We start from the raw sequence: 21,993 nt of genomic DNA, 5'->3' as shown, positions 1-21,993 counted from the left end.
GCTTGTAGAATAGACTCTTTGGGGCTGTAATTAAGTTTTACAAGCAGTACACTCTGCTACAACTACTCAGCTCTGCTATCATGTAGCTCCAGGGTGACCAAAGTAGAAAACTAACAAACACAGTAGATAATGCCAGTGCTGCTACCAAATCTAAAAGCTGTTCAAGCACGGGAGGCTGTGCCCTGAGCCATGGCCAGCTATCCTTCTATGTATCTACTATAGGGATGCTTTGCATGCTTCAGAGGCTCTTGCTCTCTCTCTGGTAACTATTATAATTACTTATCAACAGTCTCGCTTATGCAGAAGGCCTAGCCCAGTTCCATGGAGGCTCCACAGCCTCTAAAGTTCATGAGTTCCCACTAATTTTATTTGGTTGTCCTTGTGGGTTTCCCCATCATGATCTTGATGCCCCTTGCTCATAGAATCGCTCTTCTCTCTCTTTGACTGGACTCCTGGAGCTCTGGCTGGTGTTTGGCTATGGATCTCTGCATCTACTTCTATCAATTACTGGAGAAAGGCTCTATGATGACAGTTAGGGTATTCACTGATCTGATTACTGGGGTAAGCCAGTTCAGGTACTCTCTCCACTACTGCTAGTAGTCTAAGCTGTGGTCATCCTTGTGGATTCCTGGGAACTTTCCTAGCACCCAGTTTCTCCCTATCCTCATAATGCCTCCCTCTATCATGGTATCTCTTTCATTGTTCTCCCACTCCATCCTTGTTCCAGCTGGACCATCTCCTTCCCTGATGTTCTCCTCCCCCATCCCATAGCCTCCATTGCCCACCCCTCATCCCCAGTTTACTCATGGAGATCTCATCTATTTCCCCTTCCCAGGGTGATCCACACATCCCTCTTTGGGTCCTCCTTGTTAGCTAGCTTCTCTGGAGCTATGGGTTGTAGTCTGTTTATCCTTTGTTTTACTTCTAGTATCCGCTTGTGGGGGAGTACATACCATGTTTGTCTTTCTCAGTCTGGGTTACCTCACTCAAGATGATATTTTCTAGTTCCACTCATTTGTCTGCAAATTGCATGATGTCATCGTGTTTTACTGCCGAGTAGTACTCCATCATGTATATGTATCACATTTTCTTAATCCATTCTTCAGTTGAGGGGCATCTAGGTTGTTTCCAGGTTTTGGCTATTCTGAATAATGTTGCTATGAACATAGCTGAGCATGTGTCCTTGTGGTATGATTGAGCATTCATTCCTTGGATATATGCTCAATAGTGGTATAGTCTTGAGGAAGACTGATTTTCTGAGAAACTGCCATACTGATTTCCAAAGTGGCTGTACAAGTTTGTACTCTTAACAGTGGAGGAGTGTTCCCCTTGCTCTCAATCCTCTCCAACATAAGCTGTTATCAGTGTTTTTGATCTTAGCCATTCTGACAGGTATAAGATGGTATCTCGGAATCATTTTGATTTGCATTTCCCTGATGAGTAAGGATGTTGAGCAATTCCTTAAATGTCTTTTGGCCATTTGGGATTCCTCTGTTAAGAATTCTCTGTTTAGCTCTGTAGCCCATTTTTTAATTGGATTGTTCAGTATTTTATGTCTAGTTTCTTGAATTCTTTATATATTTTGGAGATCTTGTGTAGCTTGCTTTGCTTAAGGGGTTCCCTGGCAGTAGGATCAGGATCCTTCCCTGCATGAGCTGGCTTTTTGGAGTCCTCCACTTATGGTGGGACACCTTGCACAGCCTTGAGGCATATGGGGAAGGGCTTGGACCTGCCTTTTTCTGAATGCACCAGGCTCTGCTGACTCCCCATGGGAGGCCTTACCTTCTTGTAGGAGGACATGGGGGGTAGGTTGGAGGGGGAGGATGGAGGGACAGGAGGAGGGAAGAGGGAGAATCTGTGGCTACTATGTAAATAAAATAAGTTCTTTATTTTTATAATTCAAACTACCCTATTTTTTATTTTCTTTCTGCAAAACAATAGCTGTTTATTCCTCTATTAGAAGGGACTGCCCTGACAATTTGGCTGGCTTCCAGGAACCTATTCTTTTTTTTTTCTTCTTATTTCTTATTAAGATATTTTCTATTGATTTTATATACCAATCACAGATTCCCCTCTCCTCCCGCCCCCCAGCTTTCCCCCCAACCCATCCCCTATTCCCACCTCCTCCAATGCAAGGTCTCCCATGGAGAGTCAGCAGATCCTGGTACATTCAGTTGAGGTAGGTCCAAGCTCCTCCTCCTTGTACCAAGGCTGTGCAAAGTGTCTCACCATAGGCACTAGGCTCCAAAAAGCTGGCCCATGCACTAGGGACAGGTCCAGGAACCTATTCTTATGCTGGGTTGTATTGCCCAGCCTTAATATGCCTTGCTATGCCATGCTTTGTTGACACCCATGGGAGGCCTGCCCCTTTCTGAACAGAAACAGAGGAGGACTGGATTTGGGGGAGCTATGGGGGAGGTGGGGGAGGAAATAAGAGAGAAGGGAGGGGAAACTGTGGTCAGGATGTAAAATAAATGAATAAATTTAATTAATAATAAAAAGGAGGGATTGTGACATAGAAAATTCTGAGTGACAGAATTTAAATAGTCCTACACACATCTCAGCATAATCCTGACCCTATTCTCAGAAAGGGATGGCAGAAACACTGAGCAAAACAGCAACTACAAAAGAAGCAGTTTTCCTGATGTCAAGGAGCTTCGACATGCTCTTTCCTAGTGCGGCAGAGCTTCCCATGGCCCCAGGCTCCGACATTCAGAAAAAGGAATCTTGGTTGTGCTCAATTACTTCTGGTATAATTATACTTTGAACATCTCTAAAGTTTATGTCATAAATCAATATCTAGAGCCAGCTAGATTTAAAGTTCTTATTGACATTATTAAGGAACTGGAAATATATCAAGGAGATTCTGGCAGTAATTTAGTTTAACTATAGTCAAGTGGGAAGTGCTGCTCTATGCTGCACTGAAAGGTCAATTAAAGGTGGAAAGGAAGAAACCAGTTCTTTCTAAAACCAACTGGCTACTGGGAGCCAGACTGCCTTCTGACATTTGATGCTGCCCCACCCCCACTGCACTGGTGCCAGCCAGGACTTGGTTTTGGCCAATTGTGCCAACTCATTTTGACACATCCCTCACAAACAGAGAAGCTTTATTTACTCTAACAAAAAAGAAAGACCAAAGCGAACACACACCATTTCACTAGCCCATCAAATCCACAAGTTCATAATAGGAGATTCCTGGTTGGCTAGGTTTGGAGACTGGTACTGTATCAGCATGAGGGGCAAATGAAGAGGAAATAGAAAGATAGCCAGACAAGCATCTCTACTCCTTTCTGAACTGTTCTTCTGCTATACAAGTTTTTGTTGTAAAATATTTCTCTTACTTACCAAGCTAAGGTATTGCCAAATTCAAATAAAATCTCATAGCAGCTACATTTCAAGACTCAACCTTCCTCATCTGACCATGCAAACCGGAACTGTAGCAGCAGATTCATGCAGCCCCTAGAGGATAACTACAATTGCATGACAGCCACACTGTTACAACCTGGGGAAACGGCTGCAGCTCCCTGTCTACTGAAGCAGCTGTGTGGAGGAGCTGCCAGCTCAGGACAGGGAAAGGACGCGGATAGAGCCTTACACCTGCATGCCTAGGTGGCTCTGAAATGGAGCACCTCTCTTACAGCTCCCAAGGGAAGACACAGCTAGGCAGGTAACAAGTCTCTATCTGAGCATCAAGGAATTAAATGTCTATTTCCCTTCTTGTGTCACAGTCTGCAGTTACTGAGCTGAGCTCTAACAAGAAAATCACTGACTCTGCTACCTTGCTCTTAAAAATTTAGCATATTATATTTATACCAGTGTATGCTCAATCGACTTAACACATGTTACTAGAGATAAAAGGTTTCTGACATGAAAGGGATTCTGAACTGCTCTATCATTTTAAAATTACCAAAAAAAAATTCACAGATTGGTAAACAGTTATTTTCAAGAGAATCAAAGTTCCCCACTTGACTGCGAAGTGAATTAGATCACAGATCTGAAAATAGATATGAACACTGTAACCTTCCCACTCCCTTCTCAGCTCACTAATAACAGCCGTTAGAAAGTAACTCAGCCTCACTCTCTTCCAGTTTTTTTCTTTTCTTTTCTTTTCTTTTTTTTTTTAAGAAAAGTGAAGGAGCTAATGATTCAATCAAGTATTTAGAGAGTCAAGACTCCAGCAATGAAGTCAAGTTGAAATATGGAATTAGAACTACTGCTTAAGAGCATAAAGTACTAATGTTGCTTATCAGTGGTGGTAACTGGTTTTGCTTTTGGGGAACACGCTCATCAGCAGATGAAGACACTGCCACACACATATAAAATATAACCCAGGGCACAGCTATTACTGTCTATCTTCATTGGCTTCAGGGAAATTCTAGAGATGAGAGCAACCGCTTTTTATTCAGTGTGCAGAACTGTATAGAAACAGATACTGCCCACTGCTCTACTCATGTAATTTTGCTTCTTCTCATGCTGGCTTCTCCCACTTTCGATTTCTGCACATGGCAAAGGGAGGGGCAAGGTTTCAGCCATTGAAGGTGTTCTTGTGTTCTGAGGGAGTTCAGTAGTAGCCCCATGCCACAAAGCCTTGTCCCTTGGTCCCAATAAAAGTGCTCAAGGACAGTAGTGTGCAGGCTAGACAAAGGGGCTGACAGGATCACAGCTTCACAGAAACATTAGCTACATGGTTTCTGTCAATGATGATAGTAATCTACTTACACAGGTGTCACTTCCAACTGAGTCCAACGAAAATCACAATCATCGATAAGACAATTGGTTATAGAGCAGAAAATCACATCATATGTCACTCTGGTTAATATTAAAAAACTTATTTCTTAAGTAGATAAAAAACAGCCTTATTTTAGAAGATACAAATATAATTTTTAATAAGAGTTAAAAATTTGGACAGTTTAAGAAGGACAAATTTTATTTACTAACCATTAGTATGAAAATACACCCTTGTAGATTAAGAGTTAGAATTTGAAAAGTTGGTAAGTGTTCACATCAATGTGTAATTCCTCTATGAGCTTTCAGACATTGCATAAAGAATTCTGAAATCAGTAATTATGACATAATCAATACAGCCCAATTAGAAACAGATGAACTATAGCAAACAGAAAGGAATTACCTCGTCTTCGCCCATAACTCCTTGCTGCATGTAAACAAAGGACAAATTGTAAAATGTTAGAACTAAAAATAAGCCCACACATACAAATATCTGTGATATGAAAAGTTATGTGGGCATTTAGAAACCATATTTTAAGACATATGATAATGTCAACACTTATAATTTGCACATTTTATCATTTACAAAGTACTTATACATACACATACATACAGATATACATGTGATATATGTCAGATATATTATTTTACAAATATTTCATACACATGCAATCTGAGTCATCCAAAGCTGTAAAATTTATTCTAATTCACATTTAAAACTCACAAGTAGTTGTTTCCCCTAATCATGATAAAAAGATGTAACAATTTACAGCTAAATAGCTCCCTAAATAGCTTTCTCAATGAAGGAAACTATCCTGAATTAAATTCCCATTTTTCTTAGTTTGATAAGAATTTGTATGGTATATATTGTCCTCCATCTATGTAGACTCCACCTCCACGGCACCACACCCTGATGAAGGTAGTACCAGAAGATGCAGACTGTTAAGAGTCAATTACTGAGATCTGAATCTAAGTCCTGTAATCAAAGCGGAGTTCAAAGCCGCTTAGGGAAACAGTAAGAGACTATGGCAAATGACAGAAACGACGCTTTCTAGTCTTCTGACATGTTTTATAAGAGCTACTGACTATGTGTCTGCCTCTAGGTAAACGGAATTCTAGTCTATTAAAATTACTACCCTCATGGAATGGTAAATGCTAGCAATATAAAGTAGAAAGGAACTAGTAGTTTACATTAATCCCATGGACAGTGTATGAACATGATTTCTCTTTCGTAAGAAGTTACCAGTGTCAAGAAAATCTTTCGCTTCAATTAGTGCACGCAATGAGTGTTTTACTCGATAAGTTATATGTAGCAAACAATAAACAAAATAAAATGAATGCTGTAAGACTGAGGTCTTAATTCATGTTTATAGATTGGGTAAGCAAGAAAAATTCAATGCTGAAAATCTCAATTCACAATTTGTATTAGAACTTGCCAGAAATATCATCTCTCTAAAGTACAAAACATAAAGGTCAAAAGATGTATTTCATATAATAAGTATGTACTGTGTTATGTAAAGTTTAAAAAAAATATACCCTGAACTTTATAGTAAGGTTTCGCTATAAAGAAATGCTACTATATGCCAATAAGGCACTAATTTTCCTATAATAATGAGTAGGGAAGGCAAACATGTCAGATCTAGTCATTGCTACTTCCAAGAACTAAGTCAATAAGCATAAGGCTTCTATCATCCCTTTAAGCAAGCTAATTAGCTTTATCTCTGTCATTATGGTATACACTCGGTCTGTTCTTGAGCACAAATGGACTTGAAGTCTACAGATTTGCTTCACATCTTACTTAACATATGTGTTAGTTTAGGGTGAGGGTAAAAGTAGACAACAGTTGTAGAATTTTATCGTCAAATTTTAAGATGTAAAAGGGTTTTTAAAATAGTTTCATTCTAATGGGAAACTAACTGTAGAAAATCAGGTTGATAAACATAATTTAAACAGAGCTATTAAGTGAAGGAGAATGAAATTCCTTAGTTTTTAACAGTTAAGCCTTCAAGTGGTCAACAGGCCCCAAACATTGCATAGCAACGTCTCAGGAGTTGAGCCTTCAGCTTTTCCTAGGAATGAGCTAATAAAATTAATCAAGTTAAGTTTACTCTGGACAATTTCAACAGTGGTTCAGAGATCAAAGATTCATAAAACAAATGAAATTATTTTCAACACGTTTGAAATCAAATTATAAATTGTGATGAAATTGAATGTGGCAAATAATTCTCAATCTAGTAAGGCAACACCAATCCTGTATGATAATTCTTAACTTTTATACTCTTAGACAGGGCTACTCAATACTAAAATAGTGAAAACATAAATATTTATAGTATCTTAAGTTTCATGCCATTCTTAGGTTTGAGCATAATCATTTAGAAAATCTTCCCAATTATCTTACACCAGAGGAATTTCAGAATCCTGTAAAAAACCACTCTACTAATCCTGTAAAAAATTTTCTACTAAGATTCAGTCTCTACACCACTAAAACCAGAAGTGTGGCCAGTGTGGTACTCAATGGGTAAAAGGCACTTGCCATGCAAGCCAGAAGGCCTGAGTTCAATCCCAGGAACCCCACCTGGAAGCAGGGAACACCTCCTGTTACTCATCCTCTGACTTCCACAGGGACAATAAATATGGCCTACACATAGCTTCCACATCTTGACACTTGCATACATCGTGGGGGGAGATGAAAAAGCAAAACAGAATTGACTGCAAATGAAGCTAAACTATGCAAAACATCTTCTACTCTATCATGGAAATCACCATGTTGCTACCACTGTACTAAAACATGTGTAACACATTTCTAGACACATTTCTATGTGGAGTTCTGGGGTCTGTTTCAGTGTAACTGCAGCAGAATGGTCAAGAACCTCTACCAAAAAACAAGACAGTCAATGTGAGTATTACATTTTTAAAAAGCCTTCTTTGAACAGGCTGAACCTCCAAATAAGAATGATTTGAAGTGGGAAATATATTGATTTTATATTGCTGATACTCTTTACTATAAAGGAGCTCTGAAGTACTTTGAAGTCTTCTTTCTATACAAATGACTGTAAAATTCAGGGTAGAATTACCAATGATCTTATTTAGGTTTTAGCACCAATGACAATAAGGAAACAACAATTTTTATACTCTGTTTAGGTACTTTGTGTTCTTAAGTACTGGTCCTCTCAGCTCTAGAGCTAAATCACTTAATCTAAAAGGTAGCATAGGAAAAAAATACAAAATCAGCTAGAAATATAGGTTAACAAGGCAAAACCAAAAAGAAAAATACCTATGGTCCAAATAACAGTCCTTTTCAAATTCCCACCTCTCCATCCACTCCCTTCACTCTCCCTGGTTTCCTAACTTCATAAATTGATAGAGTTGATTTGGAGCATCCGTCTTTAGAAGTACTGAATCAACAACAGTCTTGCTGTCTTGAGACAGGGTCTCTTTTAGCCCAAGTTGGCCTCAAACTCACTATGTAGTTGAGGATTATCATACATTCTTGGTCCTCCTGCCTGTCTCCCAAGTGCTAGGATGACAGGTGTGTACCACCATGCTAGCCTTGGGTACATTTCCTTAATTAAAAGATCTCTAGAATTCATTTCACTCCAAAAATAAAACAAGCTCTTGATCATGTAAGTGGTTGTATATATGGATAATAGATGCAAATTTAAAGTCCAAACTAACTTGCTAATACCTTTTCCCTCACCTTTGCTCTGTTGTGAAAGGAAACTAATAAAATAGGTTATTTTCTTCGGGAAAAGTAGGGAAAATGCAATTCAATCCAAATAGAGACAAATACTCGACATACATAACCTTATATTCTTTACTACTGCAGAAAACACACAAATTTCTGGCACTGGCTTTATGTTTTCCTCCTGATACTATATGTGTTAGGTTTATACACTCAGAAAATGTAAACAAACTATCATTCTAAATATTTAAAAGTGGGTTTTTGAACAGTCCATATCTGCATATAATGTGACTTTCTTAAAAAGCCAATGAGCACTAAACATGGGCACACAACAGAGACTTAACAATTACAGCAACTTAAAGTAACAGCAGTCGCTACATCAAGTCCACTTGATTCCAAACTCATCTGAGGAACACAGTCTATTCAGAAACAGGAGCCTCTCTGTGGTTGTGTGTGTGTGTGTGTGTGTGTGTGTGTGTGTGTGTGTGTGTGTGTATTCTTTTGAGGCAAGGTCTCACTATTCGTCCCGGGCTAGATGGAAGTTGCTATGTAGAACAGGCTGGTCTCAAAGACAGATCTGCTACTCTCTGCCTCCTGAGTGCCATAATTAATGGCACCCTATATGGCATTTTATGTTATAAAATTTTAGTCTATACAACTCCATGAGCTATGTGGGTGTGGATGTGGTACTGTACCTCACGTTAAGGGGCATCTGAGTAGCAGAGGCTCAGAGTCATGAGTTCAGCAGAGGCTCTCTCTAATGCTTTGCTGTGTCATCATCGTCCTGGTTGACCTCCTACCCTGAGATTTATTTAAACCTTTTTGGTTTTTCAAGACAGGGTTTCTTTGTGTAGCTTTGCGCCTTTCCTGGATCTCGCTCTGTAGACCGGGCTGGCCTCAAACTCCTGCTCTGCCTCCCGAGTGCTAGGATTAAAGGCGTGAGCCACCACCGCCCACCCAGCTTAAACCTTTATCTGAAAGTTTTAACTACAACTACTAAGGAGTAATTATAAGGTCTTTCTAATGTTAGTATATCTTATTGGCATTATATTACTATTATTTATATTATACTATGTTTAATTAAAGCCATTCTGATTTCACTGTATCAGCCTGATATCACTGTAATCATTGATTTCTGTCAGCTATATGTATTTTCTCAGGAATGCTCTTAACTACAACAGTCATAAATTTGTTTAATTATATATGTGTGTATATATATATACATATATATATATATACATACATATATATATATATATATATATATATATATATAAAATTTGTGCACCACTGAAATTTATCCTGTGTACTCCATGGAAGAAGGATTCTGTACTGCAGAAAACAAGGGACCCGAACTTTTCCGTTACATAAAGTTTCTCATGTAGTATCTTCCTATTGTTTTCCTGCAATAACAAAACCAGCTTTCTGCTCATCATACACAACATCCTTGCAATAGCTGAAAACATCATTCATGTGGTCTCTTTCTCTTATGCTGTCTGAAGTAATCGCCCAGCTCCTTGTCTGTTCGTGGAGGACCAGGCTTTCAGGCATGATGATCTTTTGCACTGATTTCCATCACTCACTCTCCCCAGGTAATATTTACTCACAGAAGCTGTTCTAAATACGTGCATGAACTCACTCACTCCTCTCAATAGTCACCTGCGGCAAGCAGTGTGCTCTGGTTTAGATATTAAGAAATGAAGTCAGGGTCAAGTAAGGTATGCCATTCCAGGTTGTAAAGAAAGGCAAGCTAGCCTTAGAGTCTGTGATGCCACCCACACACCTCCACAAAACATGATGATGCATAATATACTACTAAACACTTTTCTTTAAAGTGAACAGTATTAGCTATGCTTACAATAATAAGTAATGGTGAAGCAACATACTTAACCAACTTCCCTACAGTGAGTTCAATCTATGACATAAGATGCTGCACTTCAGTCAGTAATATTTAATTACTACTTAATATCAGAAGAGACTTGTCTAGCATCACTTAATTCGCTGATTTCCAGAGAACACAACATGCTAAGAATATAGCTAAACTGTATTTGTTAAAGAAAAATTTCCCCTTACCAAGCAAGTGCTGTTATCTGCCTTTATTCAGTGTCCTCAATGTCTCACACTTTAAGACTTCCTCACCCCATGGATGTACTCAGTGAAGTGAATCCTGTTTCACCTCTTAACTGTTTGTCCCCAGGGAATAAAAAAGGACATGCTTCTCTTTGGAGCAAATCTCTTGTCCTGACCTGAACACATTTTGATGTCCTAGAGTCATTACCTTCTTTTTCCTTCTCCCTTGCTAAAAATGTTCAAAATTCCCAGGTTGTCTTTCTTCATTGAGTAAGCACTATCACCTCAAATGCAAACAATTACGAGTGCTCATATTTAAAAACTAATAAAATAAATATATTTTCTACTAGACGTAACCTGCCTGAAATAAAAATTCTCATATCTTCTTTATGAAGAAGCATAATCCATTCAGTATTTACAGAACTTTAGACAATTTACAAAAGCAACCGATGAATAGACTAGTACAAAAACAACAACAACATAAGCTACCAAACCATTGTGCCTTTCCAAGCTCCTTGCTATCTATCTTAATCATTCTATCAAAGTCCCAGTACTTAGACTAGGTTAGATTAGGCTGCTACATGTTTGGCCACTCAGTGCATTATACCAGACCGTGATCAACCCATCATCTCCCCTATCCTTCTGCTTCAAGATTTTCTCTCATTCCAGAATCCTGTCTCCCCTGACACTCCTCAGGTGACAAGCTTCCTTTCTACACCTCTGTCTTTGTAGTCATCGTCCACATGGCCTCCCTTCACAGTGACCTCCCTTTCAGATCTGCTTATACAGCTTCATTACATCCTATTTCAATAAAGCTTTACATGAAAAGAGCCAAGCCAACATAACGAAGTGATTTTAAGTATGTATTATTTATAGGTCTCCCTCTTCTTTGCCTCTCCTTGCCTCTAATTCAAAATTACTCCTGAAGAAAGGACTTTCCCTCTCATCTCCACTCCCATGATTATGTCTATACTACATCCTGTGACTATAAATATATTTATATTTGTCCAATGTCAAGAAAAATCACAGTTTAATCGAAGTTTTTCTTTTCTGGCTGGTGAACTTCTAATTGGAAAGTTAGAATAAGTTAAATCAGTATGATTACTATATTAATAAACTCACCAGTATATTCCATAAAATAAGCACAAATGCTTATACTGAGTACTAGGGTCTATGTACTTTGCAAACTTTATCTTATTCAATTCTTAGAAGCTGTGAGTCTTTATCTCCAGTTTATAGAATGGGAAACAGAAAACTAAGAACAATGTTTTTGGCCTTAGGTAACAGCTTGAAATAGAACCCCAACACTCAAACAAGGATCACTCCTGAGGTTGAGGTGTTTGAATTATATTGTCACAAATGCATTTCTCAATGACTATTTTTTTCAGGGACAAAACATACAGATTCCTAGTTCCTGCAGCTTCACTTCGTGTTTTTAAAAGATGAGCCTTCACTCTGCTGCCTGGGATGATTTGTAACTGATGGGTCAAGAGATGTTCATTCCAGCATCCTGAAGAGCGGGGCTACAGGTGAGTACAGCCATGCCTGGACATTGCTCCACTTTTACAAGATGACTAAACTGTCTATATGGGGGAAGGTTCAGGGGAATACATATTTAATCTCTTCATTTGTATGAATCAAATGAAAACATAACATTTGGTAAAACTTACCATTTAACATCAACAGATTGTCAGTTCCTGGATGTGGATAGCTCAAACGACCTGAAAAAAAAAAAAACAGAAAAAGAAGAATTTAAAGATTATGAAGCTATTTGAGAAAAAAAATGAGGTTAAGTGGGAAAAGAAGAAAATTAAGCACTGTACAGTTTTAAAACTAAAAAATTTATCTTTAACTCAAAGTATATTAACTAGGAAACCTGAAAACAAAATGAGAAAGTTCATCTTAGTTCCCATGCCATAAGATTACAATGTGACTTGAGAGCAAATGGAACTATGTTTATTTCTATCTGAATTGTAAAAGCAGCATGGGTGTGTTGCTTCTGAAAATATAATAAATGAGTTTAAAATGTACTCAAACAGTTTGAATTTTTCTCTAGATTTTTTGTTGTAAAAAATAAAACTTCAAGGAAATGGATTTAATTTCAAAATCAAGAATAACTAAAAATTTTAAATGTAAAATGAGAACAAATCTTTTAATTTTCATTTAATTCAATGTGGTTTTTATACTGTCAATGTGGTTTTATACTGTCATGTTTAAATAATGAAATTCAAAGAAGACATCCTAGGCTATTATTAAAAATATTATAAGCGTACCTCATTTAGAGTTTAAAAATTATTTATGAAAAAAAGTGAAAATACTAAGGCTTGTGAGAACAATAACATTGTCAACTTGAAGTCACTCTTGAAGACTTTGTATTTATAAAATTTGGAGACAGCAGTTTATACATGCCACAAAGACGGTATGTAGAAAACACGCCGTAGCTCGGCTAGCATTTGCACAACGGAATATTTGTTTGGCTACTGCCAACAGCAACAATGACCATTATTACAGCTCATTAAAATACAGGAATGTATTGTGATGTCTGACTCCCTGATACTTTATTTTTAAGGATACATTCAAATTTAATACTAGGATTGTATTCTAGTCACCTTTGGCATAGCTTCTCTTTAAAAGGACAATAATCCTACATGAAATTCACTGCCATCAGAAGAATGAGCACACATCTGCACAGATTAATGATGTAGAGATTCACATATGAACATGTATAATATGATCTCTGGCACATTTTGATTTCTGATTCACTATATTAAGAAAAGTAAGCAATGGTCTCTTAAAAAGACAACTTATCACCTCTTTTTACTCCCAAGTTTCATGAATTAACTAAATCAGCTGTCAAATAGAGCTTCCAAAGTCCAGAAACACACAGTTATATCTACCGTTCTGAGGAGTGAGAATCAGGAAAATAAAGAGAAGGTATGAAATAGAAAGACCTAGGAAATACAGCTTTTAAAACTGCATTTTAGTAATGTGTCACAAAACTTTAAAGAAGTCACAATTTATTTTGGAAATTAGGACTTTCCTAACATTTTGTTGCAGCTGACCAAATTTATAGAATAATTTAAAGCCATCAAAATTGCTGATTTTCAGACATGTTATTTAAAATAGTAAGTTTCTTCAAGTGGCAACCTATATTGCTGTTGAGTACAATAGTTCTTCTGTCCTGATAGAATGTAGCACACAGAAGTTAGAAACAAAAATAAGACAAGCCTTCCCCATGGTGTAGTCAGAGACAGACACAAACACAAAACTTCAGTAACATCTGTCCAGTGCTTTAAGAATTATGTATGTAGAGTATCTCACAAAACACAAGGAGTACTTAGCTAAACCCAGGAATGCAGGCCTACATGCTAGGATGTTACAGTAAGCAGTAAGCAGAGCCTTTGTCCTGAGGTCTTATTCCACCTTAAAGACAGGTAATTTTACGTCAACACAAATTTATTCTCTAGGAGGTTCACTATTCCCTTGGACTGCAAAAACAGTCTTTTACATCTTGGCACTTGAATAGACTTTAAAAGGCAACAGAAGAAAACCTATTTGTGAATGAGTACATACTTGAAGATATGTTCTAAAATATTACAGCCCATCACAAAAAATAAATGTAATAAAACAATCCATGATTAAATGAGCAAATTTAGAGTCAAATTATCCAATCACTTATCCTCTACTATAGTGAAAATGTTAATATAAATTAGTAAGTTAACTTTCACAGTTAATCTTTTACTTACATTAAAACAACTTTCACTAAGAACCTGACAATTGAAGGTAATAATGACCAACATCTGTGGGTTTATTATATGCAAAGGGCTTTTATAGGTTCTCAACTGCCAGGTATTTGCTCCAACTAACAATCCCTTGAATTTCATACCATTTTCTTTCCAGTTGAATGTGAAGGTACTTTATCACTCGCCTGAGGTCTCATCATTGGTAGGAATGACTGGCAGGATGGGAACGTGACTGGCTTGATTCTCTTATATACTTACTGCCTTGATACTGACTTCCTACTGATAACAAGATACAGGAAAAGGAATGCACAGAGGATTGTAGAACATTTCAATGTCAATAGAAAAGAACGTGTAAAAGAAGATGCTGCTATAGAACTAATTCCTCACTATAAGTCTAGAAGGATGGTGGTGCATAAACTGACACTAATGCTTACCCATCAACAAGAGGACCCCAATTTCTCTTTTAAAAAATGGCCCAGAGCATAAAAAATTCCACTTCTCAGTTTTTGCCACGTGCTGTGTAAGGTCTGCCCAGAAGATAAAAGATAAAAGGGGTATAATTTTTGGAAAATATCCTTTAAAAGGGAAAGACTACTTTTCTCTTGCTTGCTGAGACACAGATAGATGGCTAAACTAAGGAAGTTTTAGGCCAGGAAGCAGAAACAGGATTTTCCAGATAACAGAAAAGTGTCTTAGTCACTGTTCTATTGCTGCGAAGAGACACCATGTCCAAGGCACCTCTTATAAAAGAAAGCGTTTCATTGGGGGCTTGCTCACAGTTTCTGAAGGTCAGTTCGCTATCATCTTGGTGGGGAGCACGGAGGCACAGACATGATGCTGGAGAAGGAGCTAGGAGCTACATCCTGATGAGTAGGAAGAGAGGAAGGAGGCTCTAGGCCTGGTGTGGGCTTTTGAAACCTCACAGCCCACCCCCAGTGACACATCTCCTGCAAGGCCACACCTGCTCCAACAAGGTAACACCTCCTCATCTCTCCTATCTTAGCAACTGACGACAAAGCATTCAAATATATGAGCCTGAAAGGGTCATTCTCATTCAAATCATCACATTCTACGTGCTCCACACTACAAGAGGAACCTCCATCTCCCTGAAGCTGAGTTTCCTGATAACCCACAGGATCTAAGGTTATAAAGTCTTGAGGCAAGTCATTCCTTATAATTGTAAGCAAGCTTGTGGAATGATTATTCCACAAAGGTTTTAGTACATCCACAATGAATATGTGCTACACCTAGGCAATTCTCTTTTAGCATTAACAGAGGTTGGTGGGATGGCTTAGTTGCTGCAGAACCTGAAGTCCTGAGTTGATCCCGGTGACCATTATGATGGAAGGAGGGAAGCAACTCTCTCAAGTTGTTATCTGTTTTCCAAATATGTAGTGTGCTGTGTATGCATGCACATGTGTATACACATGCACAAATGCAAATAACTATAAAAATGACAATATTAAGTAATGTAAAATATTTTTAAGAATGTGTATCTTTAAATTTTACATGTCTATGAAAAGCTGGAGGACTAACAGTATCTTTAAATCATTTTATTAGTCAATTACAGTTTTTAGATGATTATTTGTGTGTGTGCGTGCGCGCGCGCGCACACACACACACACACACACACACACACACACACACACACACCTTAGCTCATGTTGTCCATTTAAATGTATACTGAGCAACTGGTTACACTATGAATAGGACAACTGAAAACAAGCTATCTCTTGTTTGGACAAAGTATCCGAACACATTACAATAAGCAGCTGTACCTCATCCACTGCAGAGACTGCTCTGGACTTTGTGCTGCTTCTCTAAGGTGTCAGGCATCCTTCCACTGCAGGATGTTTCTACTTCGGATTTCTGCCAACACTAGCACCCCTCAGCACAGTCAGATCTCTGTGTGTTAGGTGGCACTACACATCATCTTGTCCCCAACAGTAGCTTCTTTCTTCCTCTACCATCACGATATCACATTAAAGAAATTGTCTAACAATTTCTTATTGTCACTCTCTTTTTAAAATAAAAGACCTCCAAGAGCAGAGCTTTCACTTCTTTTACTGTCTACTATACTATATTTCTAGCACTAACAACACAATGGCACAGAATAGGCTCTCAATTATTCATTGAATGAACATATCACTTTATTCTATGACGTGAGATAAAAATTTAACTAAAAGCAGTTACCTAAAGATGTGCTGTATGTGGATACCAGCAACAAAATTAACAGAAGGAAAACAAAACAAGTGTTGCTTTTTCAATCTTTGCCAAGATAACTGTCTCCCTATCTTTAAAGCAATTTTCTTTAATGAAAGCAAGAGTATTCTCTTATCATTGGTTTTCTCTCTGTATTTTCAGTTCTAATTAACCATGATTTGAAAACATTAAAGAGAAAATTCCAGAAATACACAATTTCTAAATTTTAAGTTGTGTGCTCTTATAAGTAGTATCATGAATTCCCCCACACCACCATTCTGTTCTGCCCAGGAGATGCATTACTCTTTTGTTTACTATATCCATGCTGTAAATGCTATTCACTGCTTATCACTTTGTAGCCATCTTGCAAATCAAACTACCATGGAGTTACAGTGTTTATCTAGAGTTTGACACTATTTTTAGAAGTTTCAGGCACCTTCTGCTGGGGATAATATTAATGACTCTAACTTGTTCTTCATCAATAATGAGAAAATTGCTAAAGAACAATATCATGCATTTTGCCAACATTTTAAAGAGAAAACTAAATGACAACACATATAATCATAAAAAAACCTCAGTTAGAATTAACACTGGGCCAATTAAAAAAATGCACAAAAAGGCACAGTAGTTAAAAGCACCAACTCAAGAACTACCAAGTTCTACTCTTATTAGCAGTTGATACTTGGTAGTAATAATTAATAATAAGCTACTGGTATCCTAACATAGAACATGGCTGAAACATGCTGGTTGTGGAGAAAAATAAGTTTGATATGTGATCAATGTAGGGTTGTATTAACACTCGCACCTATGAATTCTTGATTGAAGACAACTAACATTCTTATGTGCTTTCAATAAAGCATCACTCTCACTGTTTATTAATCCAATATTTTTCACAATCTCCATTTCACCTTTACTTCTATGCCTAAAGATCTTATACGAAGTTAAAAATCCACTTAGAATGTAGTCATTACCAACCTTAATAATTCTAATTTCTAATCAGTTCCAGTGTGCAGGATAGCCATTTCTGACCCCACTCTCAAAGTTTTATGAATATCCACTAAAGCCCTAGGAATAAGATCATAAAAATGTAGAAAAGACCCTTAGATGCAAAGACCAGACTCCAAGTGAGCAACAGAAACACTCTTGACTTCTGGCTTATAAAAGCCAATGTCCTCTAGATTCAACTGCTCACTCTTAAATCAAATCCTAACATATCATTTTTGTCTAACCATATTATGCTTTATTTCTTTGTCTTATTATCACTTTATATTATAAAATGTACAAAGACACAGCAAGGATCATTTATATAACTGTTTCAAGCAAAGTATAACTAGGAGAAAGAAGAAAACACCAAATTAGTTGTCTAGTAAAATAATGGATTACATTAAGACTAATATGAAAATAATATTAAAATCAAGTTGAGCTGATAGCTGTAAACCTTCCATTATGAATTTCTTAAAATGAAAATAATTCTGATAGCTACTAAAAATAACAAATGGGAGGCTAAATATACCAGTGGCAAAGATAAACTGGTATAGTTGGCAATAAGGACCATCCATGATTTATAATGGTGGAAAAATCCACCATATTATTACCTTAGTATAGTATTCAATAAGGGATATTCAAGAGTTCATTTTTTCTGCCATGCTGGGGATGAATCCAGGACCTTGGGCATGCTAGGTAATACAGGTCCCCTGAACTACATCCCTCAGCCCTACATACTTTATAAATGGTAATAAGTGGTAAATGCTCTGTGAACACGTAAAGCAGGCTTGGCTGACATTTGGTAGATTAGGTGTGGTAAATACATTTTTGACTGACAATATTAACAAATTTTAAGTCAAGGTATATATATATATATATATATATATATATATCTGCAGTCACAAAACCAAACATTTAGTATATCTTGTGGAAATAAATACAGATAAAACTCATGAGATTTTCATTTAAAAGCTATAAATATCTAAAATCCTGACTGTAGTGACACATGCTGTTATACATGCATGGAAACCATACACGATGATTCTGGACATTCCAAACAAATATTTGTGAAGAATATGAATTAAAATGGAAAATGTTTACTTATATAAACAATAGTTACTATGCCTCAATTTGCTTGGCATTTTCATAGATATTAAGGCAAAGTAAAAATAGATGCATAGTTCACTGTTTCCATTCCAAAGGAGTAGTCTCCTTTGAAAGATACCTAAACTAAGACGTTATTATACTTCAAATAAATGAGCTACTCTGAAAGGAATCTTTTTCTCAGAATCTTTCACAAAATTTAATTTACCCTGGGCAGGGATGTAGAGGCCTCCTCACTAAGAAAATACAAGTTGACTAGGGACTACAGAATCTTCCAGTTAAACATGGAGAAACAAATAACATTTATTTACTTCTTTAGCTTTTTGAATTACCTAAAATGGCCTCTGTTGACAGAGAAATGTCTCACCAGGGCAAAGATGAATGGAAAAGATCACAGGAGAACCACATTAACAAATTTTTGGAAGCAGAAACTTCTACAATTGTCACTAACTTTAAACCATAAATCACTGAAAACACAACCCAAGCCACTCTGTGCATGGGGAATGTCATCTGGAAATAAGTAGACACCTGGTGAGAATCAGCACCAAGAAGCTCTGTCTAGCCATTAAGGCAGAGGAGAGGTAGAATTGAAAACAGGAAGGCTGATAAGTACCTGTTAATTTTTAAAAGCACCATACAGGGCCACCTTTTCAGTTCTTCAAAGAGGGCTACAAAGCTAGACTCACAAGATCCCACAAAAAACAACTGGGAGACACCCAGGTCTGCTTCCCAGACTGCAGTGAAATACTGAGATAAAGACACTGTCAGTATCTCATATCATTGGCCTACTGCATCACTACTAGTTAAACCTAGCATGCACAGAGCTTCCCATTCCCATTTTAGTATTTTACTTCTATGTATGGGTAGTAAAGGGTCGTCATACCTGATGAAAGCATCCAGCATGAGAACAAAACAAGCAGAAATAAGGGATGCAGAGAAAGCATAGACAACACTAGAAACTATAAAAAATAATCTTCAAACAACAGGATATCCATGAGACATCTAAGATCGAATAAGGTTAAAAAGGTTATTAGCAAACTTATGCAAATGCTCTCTAAGAGGGTCTTAAAACTGCAGTCATATGACCTGAGACCATCTTGTCAAGAGCTCAGTAGTGAACCAGTGACAGGACACTGCTCTTCTCCATCCCAGCACCAGAATAAATTAACAAACTCAAAACAATAGAACTGTTGTTTTTAAAACCAGTGGATTATGAGTGTAGGAAGTTTAACATTTAAAGAATTTCTACAATAATAGAAGGGGTGAAATTAAAAAATAATCAAGCCCCAAATTTCTATGAAGTAAAGAAGACTGTTTGTAGATCCAAATGAATATGCAACTCAAAAAGTAAGAGAAATAGAGGGAAACCTGTATAGATGCATGCAGCATATGATAAATCATTATTATGGAACTTCTGAACTACAGGCATGAAAAAAAAGTTAAAACAACCATGCAACAGGCTTCAGAACAGCATTGTACTTGAGAACAACCCAGGAACTAAAAGAGGAAACAGTAATGCTGTGACATCCTAAACCAAGACAGTATAATTCTACACTGCTCTATCATCTTATAAAAAGAGTAACAGTACAAACAAGGGTTCAAAATGTATGTCCTATCAGCAGGAAGGTATTGTAAAGCAGGCCCAATAAATCAAGATCTAGATACCATTAAGACAAGGGCATGGATTCTGTGGATATATTCTAGCTTCCAGTTTATAGTGTTCTTATGGGATTCCTGAGTAGATGGATAAGTGGGTCTGTGCTTCTTGTGCCTTCTCTTGAGGTTTTTTTCCTTCTGCTTGTTTGTCTTGTCCAACTCCAATGTGTTAGTTTTTGTTTTACCATATTATATCTATATTATATCATATTCTATTTATTGTATTATATTCCATTAGAAGTCTGTTCATTTTCTAATGAGAGATGGATCTGGTGGATCTGGATAGGAAGGAGGTAGGGAAGAACTGGCAGGAGTAGAGGGAGGGGAAACTGCAATCCGGATATATTTTATGTGAAAAAAGAATTTATTTTCAATAAGAGGAAAAAAAATTTAAAGTCAAGATTAAAAACAGAAAGAAAAAAAAAAGGACATGAAGATCATAGGACATGGGCTCTACAGGATGACAGTGACCAGTGACAGCTACACAGGGCTATGAGGATACTTCCAGACACATGAAATAAAATCATGTGGATGGTTATCTGATGCATTTGCGTATATCAAAAAAGTTGTATGGTTATACAGATGCATTTTGGGATAAAAATATTTAGAAAATTAATTTTATAATAACCGTGAGGACAAAGTAGAGGAAATGCTTTGGGATAAATATTTAGAAAGCTAATTTTATAATAACTGTGAGGAGAGAGTAGGGGAAATATTAAGGATAGGTAAGCTACAGGACATAATACTAAAGGCTTAATAAAATACAAAAGCAACTAAATAGGGAATCAGATAAAAAATGGAAAAAGCTCAAAGTGGCTACTTCGAAAAAGTAGACACCGAAAGTAGATAAAGGGAGTGTAAGTCTGTGACACCAGCTGACTCTAACCTTTGCATATACACACCTTAATTTTAAAAAGGTTCGCAAGCTTGGAGAGATGATGACGAAGACTGCAAATATTTTTTTTTTTTTTTTTTTTTTTTTTTTTTTTTTTGGTTTTTCGAGACAGGGTTTCTCTGTGTAGCTTTGCGCCTTTTCCTGGAACTCACTTGGTAGCCCAGGCTGGCCTCGAACTCACAGAGATCCGCCTGGCTCTGCCTCCCGAGTGCTGGGATTAAAGGCGTGCGCCACCACCGCCCGGCTCAACTGCAAATATTTTAAGTTATATAAAAAGGAAAAGTATTAAAATTTATGTTAGTGTGTCTAGTTTTTCATTAATGAATAAATGCTTTTTGTGATAAGGAAATATTTTAAGGAATTAAATGTTATTATTTTTTTTTTCTTGAGCTGAGGACCGAACCCAGGGCCTAGCAAGCACTCTACCACAGAGCTAAATCCCCAACCCCAAATGTTATGTTTTTGAAGGAAAATAATTTCTAAGATACTCCTTTTCATACAAGAATCCAAAATTCATATAATGCATATGCTTAATCATCCCAAATACTTCAGTTTAGCATTGTACTACATATATATGTAATATATATATATGATGTATGCTATACATAAGAATTTTGTTGTTTTATTGTTCATTAGAAGAGATATAAACTCCTATTTAAAAATCACAAGAAAAATGTGTTACCATGAAAAGACTTCCAAAGGAATAATATGTACCCAAATTGGCACAGATGCACTGTAATTTCTGTATGATAAGGTTTTAGCTTTTAAAAATGAAGTTCTAGTGTTATAATTCAAATATTCATCAATGATGCCGAGAAAAAACGACAGCTATACCCTCAAATAATGCTATTGACACAGGCTACTGCTACCTAAAAAGAAATATGTCTTAAAAATCTCTACTCACGTTATGTTTCAAGTATGTTTTCTCAGAC

At 36.9% G+C, this 21,993-nt stretch overlaps 1 protein-coding gene across 18 annotated transcripts in view; it reads right to left on the bottom strand.

The window, feature by feature from the left end:
• The window catches only part of Cpeb2 (cytoplasmic polyadenylation element binding protein 2), a 59,655-nt gene that overhangs the window by 20,758 nt on the left and 16,904 nt on the right, over positions 1–21,993 (bottom strand). For 10 of the 18 annotated variants that reach the window (XM_076546213.1, XM_042285930.2, XM_042285931.2 and 7 more), the window contains 2 exons: positions 12,148–12,198; positions 5,129–5,152 (listed from right to left, as the gene is read on the bottom strand). In XM_076546213.1, the coding sequence (XP_076402328.1) occupies positions 5,129–5,152; positions 12,148–12,198 (75 nt within the window). The remainder of the gene's footprint in view (positions 1–5,128; positions 5,153–12,147; positions 12,199–21,993) is intronic. The other 8 variants (XM_076546214.1, XM_076546215.1, XM_076546216.1 and 5 more) reach the window with 1 other exon arrangement.

This window comes from Peromyscus maniculatus, chromosome 10 (genome assembly GCF_049852395.1).
Source record: "Peromyscus maniculatus bairdii isolate BWxNUB_F1_BW_parent chromosome 10, HU_Pman_BW_mat_3.1, whole genome shotgun sequence".
In the NCBI taxonomy this organism is placed as follows: domain Eukaryota; kingdom Metazoa; phylum Chordata; class Mammalia; order Rodentia; family Cricetidae; genus Peromyscus; species Peromyscus maniculatus.
This window is presented reverse-complemented; position numbering and strand designations above follow the sequence as displayed.